The 10393-nt window shown below is 33.1% G+C and overlaps 2 protein-coding genes across 2 annotated transcripts; one reads left to right on the top strand and one right to left on the bottom strand.

Moving 5' to 3' along the window:
• The first annotated feature begins 2276 nt into the window (after positions 1–2276).
• LOC140040387 (uncharacterized) lies at positions 2277–6069 on the top strand. Its single transcript, XM_072086287.1, has 4 exons — positions 2277–2454; positions 3100–3338; positions 4710–4788; positions 5473–6069. Exons 1-4 carry the CDS (start codon positions 2425–2427, stop codon positions 5488–5490), a joined length of 366 nt encoding a protein of 121 aa, XP_071942388.1. The 5' UTR covers positions 2277–2424; the 3' UTR covers positions 5491–6069.
• Positions 6070–7526: 1457 nt separating this feature from the next.
• LOC140039270 (neuropeptides capa receptor-like) lies at positions 7527–8615 on the bottom strand. Its single transcript, XM_072084875.1, has one exon. The coding sequence runs from the start codon at positions 8613–8615 to the stop codon at positions 7527–7529; it is 1089 nt and encodes a 362-aa protein (XP_071940976.1).
• Between the last annotated feature and the right edge of the window lie 1778 nt (positions 8616–10393).

The raw sequence follows: 10393 nt of genomic DNA, 5'->3' as shown, positions 1-10393 counted from the left end.
AAAATGTTTCAAAAAGTACTATTTAACGATCGTTGAATAGTGCGTACTATTGCACGCCATGTGACCCACATTTGTCCAATCAAATGACAGGAATTTATATAGGTGTTATAAAATATTTATTATTGAACCATATCTGGCGGAGGCGGATCACAGGGTTTCTCTCCTTTTGTACAGTCGGTCCTCCTGCATATCAACGTTGTTGACATGTTTTGCATTAGGCCTATGTCTACACATATAACTCTTTAGTTTTTGCTTACCGGTAGTTTAACCGTTTGATATACCACACTGTGACTGCTTGAGGGACCTTCGCACCTCTTTAAGCCTATGTATTTTTTTTATTGCCCATGCTAGTTTTAGACACAACACTAATTGTACTTACTATTTTGTTTTTTCTTTTTGACTCAGTACTGGTGTTTGTTAAGCGTTCCTTGCCTTGCTTGTAACTAATTTGGTCCCTAGATTCCAAAAACTCTTACAATAAACATGCAATCAACCATGTTTGCTTTTATTAGCGCTTTATCAATATTTGTTAAAACATTCAATCAAAATCGATTTATTGTTCAACACCTCAGCTTAAAATTACCCATTTTTACAATAACACAGGGCTTGCCTACTTTTATTTTATAGCTCTCCTCTTTAGTTCTTAACACATTATAATAAATACATTCTCAGAAATGAAAACAGATTTGTTTGCAACCAAAGTGGCATGGTGTTATTATAAGTGAGTAATAACACTACATAGTCCTTCCTTGTATGAAACCAGGAAAGAGTGAAATTACATTAAGCACGCGAAGCAGAAAAAGGGAAATTCTCTGCTGAAAATTATTATTTGCAGCAAAATCTTTTAAAAACTTTCAGAATATATAATAACAATAAACACTTCATTGACTTCATTTATTTTGAAACGCTTTATTTTAAAATTGTTATTTCTTTATTACAGTTATATATGTGTTACTTGTGTGATATAAAATGATATTTCTATTTTACCGTACAATTTTGCAAGAATGCCTAATTATTTAGTGGTTTGGATAAATTACCGGACGAGCAGTACCCTTCGATCAATTTGAGAGGTTGCCATAAAAGGTTGTACGCTGTTTCGTATTAAGTGTAAAACCTTTTTTTTATGAAATGGCTCAGCTGTTAGTAAAATATATTATATTATTTTTGTATTGGGTGGTTTGTTCGAATAAAGAAAGTGTGCCACCGCTAATATGCGATGCTCAAATCAATATGACATGGACATTTGATGGCACTGTATCGCGTAAATGTCGTAGGGAGGCCTACCGTGACCGTCCGTGTGCAGATGAGGTGTATAACGTTTCATTTAAAAGAAACTTGATATAATAGTTATTGCCTACAAAGAGTAAAAGACTAGCGAATGTACTTTTATTTATCGTGTATATATAGAAGGGATTAGGCCAAGTTGAGCCGCCGACAAGTTGAGCCGCCGCCAGAAAAACGTTATTTTCTATGAAACACCAAATGCTTACTTTCGCCGGTGCTCGTTTCTATTTAATAGAAGTTCTATTTATATTAATTATTAGATATAACGATGTATATTCCAAAGTTTATATATCACGGTTTTTAGTATATATTATTAAATATTATAATTAAAGAGAAATAATTATGAATATCTGACTTGTAGATTCCAAAATATAAGGCCTAAAACATGACCGAAAATGATCGTTTTTAGCCAAAAATGACGTAAACATGTTGCCCCCTTAGGCGGCAGTTGTATGAACTAGGCCTACTCCATTTCGGTAAAATAATTGCATAAAATCACCGTTTTTTAGTAAAATATTTTGTGTATTAACATTGTAAAATTCAATAAAATATGATATTATTATTAAAAGATAGTAGATAAAAAACAATAATTATTTAACCTCATTCGAAGAGTATCAATACTCTATTAGTCCTGAGAGACAACGTGATTTTACGCGAGAAAAATATTATGGAGTGCACTGCATTTTTACCTTGAAAGATTAAAAACAATTAAATTATTAAATATGACTACTTTCCTTTGCTGTGTTGTTATGGCGGTTCAAACCGACAAAATTGTAGTATGTAATTATTATTTATTTTCATGACACAATAAACCTAAAGACCATGAACTTATGTACTAGGACACCCCTCTATCACTACGCGAAATGTCGTAAAAGACGCACTGGGCGTTTCATAGAAATTACCGGCGGCTCAACTTGTCGGCGGCCCAACCGGTCATATCCCTATAGAAGTATTACCGGATCGAGAAAGAGCCAGCAAGTTACATTATAGAGGGCGCACTCAATGTAGAAGGTGTGTGTGTTCACAAACTTGTTCTGTTTTAGCTGTAACTGTAATTGAGACGGACATATTTAGGCACTTGAAACTCAGTTTGTCAGAAAATACTTGGATAGTATAATAAGTGCAGTAAACAGAACGAATATGTCTGCTCCTCCACCTCCGTATAATCAGGTAAGTAATACAATTTATAGATAAGCTATTATTTTATTCGATTCAAAATTGACCTTGACTTTTATTAGCGTTAGAAGCAGGTAATTGACCAAAACGAATGGTTGCTTGTTTATGAATCTCATTTCGAAAGCGTTTCCTGGTCGGGGCGTAAGATGTATTTCTCTATTTTGAGAGTATAAGAATCGGAATCCGAATTATCCGTTATTTATGGTCCTACCCTGCGTTTACCCATGGAGTAAATGGTTTACCTTAGATATTGCAGGGTATGCATAGCAATAAGCATTTTAATGTTTATGCAAATAATATTCACGATCGTTGACAGACAGTGTAATACTATTAACGTTGATCATGATGTTGGAAAATGATCTCGGTCGGTGAACTTTCACTTGAGCTTCATCTTACCAAGGAGTTATTTTATTTTTGGACATCCAATAATTGGACAAATACTGAACTTTTATAAATGTCAATACAGAATTTAGCCTATTAATTATAGACATGGTACGTTTGTCACCGGATTACTGTACAATTTTAATGAGCATTTGTATGCAAATAATATTCGTTTATGGGAATAATAAACCATGATGTAGACCATAAAATAGAATTTTAACTATATTAATTATATGATATATTATCTTTATTTCACAGCAAGGATATGCACCCCAACAAGGGTACCCTCCAGCACAACCAGGATATCCACCTCAACAGGGTTATGCCCCTCAACCAGGATATGCGCCTCAACCAGGATATGCCCCCCAACCTGGTTACCCACCACAACAAGGTTACCCTCCTCAGCAGGGTTATCCCCCTCAAGGGGCAGCGGTAACAGTGGTACAAACCACCCAGCCACAGCCAGCAGTTGTACACACTACAATTGTTAATGAAAGGTATGTTGACTTTATTTTATTCAATTATCAAAAAATGAGATTATTAAAATTACAACGTAGGCCTAATCTACAATAAAATTGTACAATAGAATAAGAACAGTGTTTAGGCCTATATAATAATATGCTGATATACGGTACTTTATCAACATCATATTGTCTTCAGTATCAGTAAACCGTAGGCTGCCTTTCATTTATTATACGGGTATAATATAAATAAATTGCTGTATATTCGTATTCTGTGTATAGGCCTGCCTTTCTGAATTTATATGATTTGTAAATATACGTAGGCCTATTGATTTAGTTTGTTTTGATTATTACAAGCGTAAAAATCAATAGTATAGACTAGATTCCAGCCATTATCTTACGATTATTGAGCTGTCACTAGCAATTTTGCAAAGTATCATTTTGGCTTTGTCATATCCTAAATACGTAATACACTATATCCATTCTGAGAACGGTCGTGTTGTATCCGTCTATATACAGTATAAGTATCTGTCTTAGTTACCGCATTGAAAGAACAGTATTTTGTTATCACCGATACGTATTGTTACTTTTATCGTAAAAATACATATCGATTGATATGATATTTATATTATGAGCTGTTCGTACGATAATATTTGTTAATACTGTATAGACGTATGTGACTAATATAGTATTTAAACATTCCCTCAATGTTCAACTACTTAAAATTCTTTCCAAAAATCCCTTTTACATATTGAATATTGTTTAAGTTTGCATACGTGTCCGGAACAAATACAATCTAGATAACATGGTTGGTGAGGTTTGAATTAAGACAATATAATATTCAATAAAATCGCTTTAACAATGCAACTTTCGTTTTGTTTAACTAAAATAATAGAACCTCTCCATAAATCGGAAATAATGGAATACATGTTTTTTAACGACGTTTTGAACGACCGGTCTCTATTCACGGGACGCGCGTATTAAGGGTACACTTGGTTATGTCCCCAAGGTGTCTCCAATAATTGGTTTTCTTCTGTGTTTTGTATTGTATAATCATGGAGGTATCATGGAGGTATAAAATACCTCCATGGTATAATATAATAGTTTGCATTTATATTCAAAGTGCATATAATATACCGGTACCTGTTAAGCGTTATAATTAGATTATGTAAATTATTAATTTGTTCGATCGTCGAGCTTAAGGTCAACGAGAGCCTAATAGTTTTCCAAGATGTTTAGCAGGATTTGAACCAGCTACTTTTAATTTCAAATATATTACTATACCTAAATCATTGTTTTATTTAGATAATATTACAGTAGAACCTCATAACTGAGTTGTCTCTTGAATAGTGCTATCAGGTAATATAGATATAGTAATATCTCGTTTATTTTTTTTTTTTTTTGTAGGAGACCACAAGTCAACCATCTCCTGCATCTCATCATAACCTTGTTTTTCTGGCCTTGGGTGATTGTGTGGATCGTATTGGTAAGATAAAGGAACTGTAGTGATGATGTTCAAGCTAATCGATAATATATTATTTGTTGGTGTGAAGTTCTTGGAAGTGGTTGGTGACGACGATCATGATGTTATTGGCGATAGTAATGAATGTGTTCGTGACAGAAATATGATTGTATTTGTAACGATATGGTGTTGGTGACAAAATGGTGTTGGTAACAACATGGTGTTGGTAACAAATGATTGTATTTGTAACGATATGGTGTTGGTGACAAAATGGTGTTGGTGACAAATTATTGTATTTGTGACGATATGGTGTTGGTGATAAAATGGTGTTGGTGACAACATGGTGTTGGTGACAACATGGTGTTGGTGACAACATGGTGTTGGTAACGATATGGTGTTGGCGACAAAATGGTGTTGGTGACAAAATGGTGTTGGTGACAAAATGGTGTTGGTGACAAAATGGTGTTGGTGACAAAATGGTGTTGGTGACAAAATAGTGTTGGTGACAAAATGGTTTTGGTGACAAATTATTTTATTTGTGACGATATGGTGTTGGTGATAAAATGGTGTTGGTGACAAAGATGATTGCATTTGTGACAAATATAATGCATGTGTAATGATACGGTGGCGTTGGTGGTAATGATGATTGGACAACGTATGATGTTATAATCATCGACTATAATTTTAAAATGTTTTTATTTTTTGCAGTGCATGGCAGAAGGATAAGTCAAATTGGGATGAAATGTTTACTTGGCTATGAAGTAACGTTGGATCTGTTTCTGTCATTCCACAATGGATCATCATGTTTCAAGCGAATATTTCTGCTGTGGTATTTCAAATCCATGGTATTTTTTAAACAGATAAATATTATATATTAGCACAATTTGTTCATACGCCTTTAATAACTACAATTCAATTTACAATACCATAAATAGAAATAAATGAGTCTGTTATTATTCATTTTGTTCGAGTTCCAGAAACTGAAAGCATACAACGTTTTTATAACCCATAATAATGTCAATTGATTATTAAATACCAGATATTTTAGTCGATAAGGTAAGAGTACATGATAGTAATAATAAGCACAATACACTATTATAATGTATAATTAAAATATCATATTATACGCTATAATATTGTATCATAATAGACACTGTGTTTTGATTCCAGTAATAATATGACCAATACTTACTAGAAAAAAAGGCCTATTCTAAACAAAACGCACAAATACTTATTGTTCACAAACATGACATCGCTATAATTGCTTTCTTCTTTACGCATTGTTATTAAATATTATATTATCCATTTTTGTACTGCTGTTTAAAATTATTAAAACATTATATTTACTATGTTTTTACCCAGAACACTGATTGTAGTCATATAAAATGTTTGTAAATATAAAAATGTTTATTTTTTATGATCAATTACGTTCATGAGGTTTCTGCCTATTAGATAAATAGACATTTACGTTACAGCACGTATACACGTTGGCTATGCTTGGTTCCCACTAGAACGTAACGCAAGGATGTAAACGCAACGCAAGCGTTTTAACCAATGACAAGCGAGGTTATAGACAGTTAGCAATCACAAGCGAATAAGCCATCGCTTGTGATTGGTCAATTCACTTGCGTTGCGTTACGTCCTTGCGTTGCGTCACTAGTGGGAACCACGCTTACTATGACGCAACGCAAGTCGTAACGTAAGCGAATTAACCAATCAAAAGCGATAGATTATTCCAACTGTCACTTGTGATTGGTCAACTTGCTCGCGTTGCGACATATAATCTTTACGTTCGTTCTAGTGGGAACCAAGCTTTACATTCAAGTTGTACTTATATTTATCTTTCTACATTCTGTATACATTGGGTGTATCCGTGTCAACATTATTTTACTGCAGTAACTAGGTTTTGTCACATTCAACCTTGCTAAATAAATGTGTTGGGTAATACACACTGTCTATTGCAATGACTGCCTTATAAACGTCTACATTGAAATAAAAACATTTCATATAAACTGAGAGTTCAATTGGTGTGTTTGAATATCAATCGATAAATGGGCTGAGTTTGATGAAGAATGTACATCGTGAGCATTACAGTATACCATCGTATTCGTTCATAATAACAGAAAATAACACGCATTTAGTTAGCAATACAATTGTATACATAGTAAAATCTATATTAAAGGTGTATTGTCCGCCAAAGACATAAACAATGAAGAATAGGCCATTTTGTAGTTCCATTATTAAATCTGTTCCAAACGTCAATTGCATTCAATAGTTTTGATAATGTTATTCACTTCCGTAGAAATAAAGAATGGTTTCACCTATAAAGTTAAACTAGTATGTAATATTAAAATAGCATATTCCAAACAAATGTTTAAAAACCCCGTTTTTTCAGGGTGAAAATATCTTTAATAATATTATTAATATCGTAACTGTAGAGATACAATTGAAAAAGTTTGTAAATTTGTGCCAATCATAAAGTGCTATAATTTAAATATGTGTTCTAAAAGAAAGTGTTTTACAACAACAAGTTAAAAACACGATTTGAATATCGTTTATATTAATTGTTGAGATGAAAATATCAGAATAGTAGCAATCTAACCAGGTTTACCTGTTTGCAAAGTTTAAAAACTGTGTCGAAGAATCGAATTCGTATCGTTATAGATTCATAGCTGCCAATGGTATCAAGAAAGCTTCAAGTGTTCATTGACGAAACTGATTACCGTAGCCAGATCTGCCGTAGATGTATTCGTCGGCCTGTTTCAACATTTAGTGCTAATCGTTGAAACATATTTCCGAGAAGGATTTTGGACATTCGCTTTTTGTGGTGCCGTTCCTGAAGAAAATCCATATAATTTGAGAAATGCCTTTCGGTACGTTTCGTTCGATATGTTATAGATTATGGGATTTATCGAAGAATTAACAAACGCCAAGTACCTGAAGACGCTCGAAAACTTTGAAATGAGATCCCAATTTGTACCGCCTCTGAAAGCGTACATGTAGATACAATTTATCGGAGCTGTGAGAATAACGTATATGACTACCGTGATTGTAGCCGTTGTCAATGCTTTCCGTTCGAAGTTAGTGCGGTTTGCCGCTGCGGCGATTTCCGTTTTCTTTGAACAAGGTTTGAAAAGAGAGCAGCCTATCATACCGTACAGTGGTATCATTAATGTAAGAAATGTTAAATATAACACGTACTCCGCTTCGTTGAAATAGTACAAGATTTTACATGTTTCGTCACTAAAGTCGTAACTACACAGTATGCAAGAGGACGAAGTGTTCGGAACACCGTTCCACATATCAGGCCAAGGATATGAATACTCATATGTTCCACCTGTTACAACATTTCGAATTTGGTACGCGAATGAGAGAATCCATATTGCGACGCATATTTTCACAGTGCGCTTCTTGGACACGTACGAACGATATTTCAACGGCTTGGTGATCGCTAAAAATCGCTCGACAGAAATAGCCAGTATCAAGGTTGCCGATACCATATACGTGGAATCAACTATGAGCGTGTTGAACTTACAGTATTCCGCAGAATAACCGCCGTTATCATAGAATACATGCAATGGTGTTTGGCTTATGGCAACCCATGAAAATACCGGAGCGACGACTAGAAACAGACTATCGGCAATAGCAAGATTTGTCAAGTAAATATTGAGGGAGTTACGCATGTTTGCATTTGTGGTGAGGATGATGACGGTGGATAAGTTGCCAACAATTCCAACGATGACAATGATCGGCAGAATGCAGTATATCACATACCTTTCCATGTCTGTATACAACAATGGTTCAATCATTGCATCCCAGTCTTCTTCGAAGTAACTGCTTTCGTTTTCCATATTTTTCTAATTTAAAAGAAAGAAGTCAACAGAGGATATTATTATTATTATATTGCCTGGTTAGAGGTGAAATATTTGACATCCCCGAGGGAATTATATTTTGCTCGAGGGAATATTATATTTCCCGAAGCGCAAGCTGAGGGAAATATATATGGCTTCTGAAGCTTTATTCCAACATGTAGAAAACTATATAAAAATACAATAAACGTACTTACAATAAAATGTACTAAATCTAACAATATCGTCAATAAATCCGTTATCAAACTATATTGTAATTAATAAATATATAATTCAACTTCATGTAACTTTATAACAACCTCGAATATTAGGTGAGGTAATTTAATAATCAGTCTATTCTAATCATTTAATAAAACCTTTTTTATCTACTAATACTTTTTTCTTATAATATTGTATTTTAACAATAATAATAATAAATGCTTTATATTTTAACACGGAAATGTTTGTCACCACAAAGGTGTTCTTCTACAAGGCCGTGATCAACTTTCAGTAATACATTACACATTTTAAAATAACAATATAAATAACAAGAGAGAACAAAATATATATATACAGAAACCTTAATTAAATTTATTCTATATATTTATATATATATATATATATATATATATATATATATATATATATATATATATATATATATATATATATTTATTCTATATTAGCATTATAAATAATTTTTATAGCGCCTTGACGAAGAGTCTTACAAGAACAGGTGATGAACATTACCTTTTTTTAAAAATAAAAATGTGTGTTTTTAAGAGATATATACAAAATAGATGGTGAATTGCATATTGTTAGTGAGGTTTTTCACATAGTCGGACTAAGCTTTGAAAATGAATTAACACAAGGAACAGTTTGGTAACATCACCGTGGTTCTGACGTGACATGACGCTATCTAAAGTTTACCGAAGTTCTGAGCAATTGTTGAAATCTTTTTTTTTGTCTTGTATATGGGTTCGTCCCACCTTTGTTATAAATATTTTTCAAAGCATATTTTCTTCTCATATATTACAACGTTAAAAGTAGTTAATAAAAACCATTTGCTTATACTGTATACATAAAATATTGATTTTGATGTTTTTAAAACCACATTTGCATTCGTTTTTACATTTAAAACAAAATTAATTTAAATATATAAAATAAGTAACAAAATGACTAATAAAAGAACGATATAAATTGATTTAAAAAAACGTACTTTGACAGTGTTCAGTATTCTATAATATATTTGGTTATTGCTTGTTCTTTAATAAAACTGTAATTTAAAAATAGTAAACCAACAAACAAGGATGGTACTTACGTTTTGCTTGAAAAAGGCAAACAAACTTAAGGCTTACTTTGTCGAACGGCGAATGCGTCTTGAATGACAGAATTGTGTTATTTATATTCTTCTAGTTTGTTTTCTTTGTTATTAAGTCGTAATTCCACACGAAGTAGTCAATAATATTGGATGCTGCGGGCAATTCTATTTATTTTTTTACATCCCCATGGAAACCTATAAATATTGGCCGCCATTACACTGCGCAATAGACCTACTCCAACACAACCAAAGTAGCCCCAAAAGTTTTTATTCCACACCTCTTAACAATAATTAAAATGATTAAAATGTATTTTTTTTGTATAGTTTTAAGACGACGTGCATGCTAATTTTAGTGTAATGTGATACCGTAATCTACGGGATAAACATCACGCGGGTGAAAAATACCGTTGGGAAATGTCCGGTTGGAAAATCCCGAGAACAACCATGTCCCTCTTCCCAC

The sequence above is a fragment of the Antedon mediterranea genome, chromosome 2 (genome assembly GCF_964355755.1).
Source record: "Antedon mediterranea chromosome 2, ecAntMedi1.1, whole genome shotgun sequence".
In the NCBI taxonomy this organism is placed as follows: domain Eukaryota; kingdom Metazoa; phylum Echinodermata; class Crinoidea; order Comatulida; family Antedonidae; genus Antedon; species Antedon mediterranea.
This window is presented reverse-complemented; position numbering and strand designations above follow the sequence as displayed.

Excerpts from the sequence above, each read along its gene's own strand:
- LOC140040387 (XM_072086287.1), top strand. The coding sequence starts at position 2,425 with ATGTCTGCTCCTCCACCTCCGTATAATCAG. Across the intron at positions 2,455-3,099 it reads CTCCACCTCCGTATAATCAG|CAAGGATATGCACCCCAACA; the intron begins GTAAGTAATACA and ends TTTATTTCACAG. Across the intron at positions 3,339-4,709 it reads ACTACAATTGTTAATGAAAG|GAGACCACAAGTCAACCATC; the intron begins GTATGTTGACTT and ends TTTTTTTTGTAG.
- LOC140039270 (XM_072084875.1), bottom strand. The coding sequence starts at position 8,615 with ATGGAAAACGAAAGCAGTTACTTCGAAGAAGACTGGGATGCAATGATT.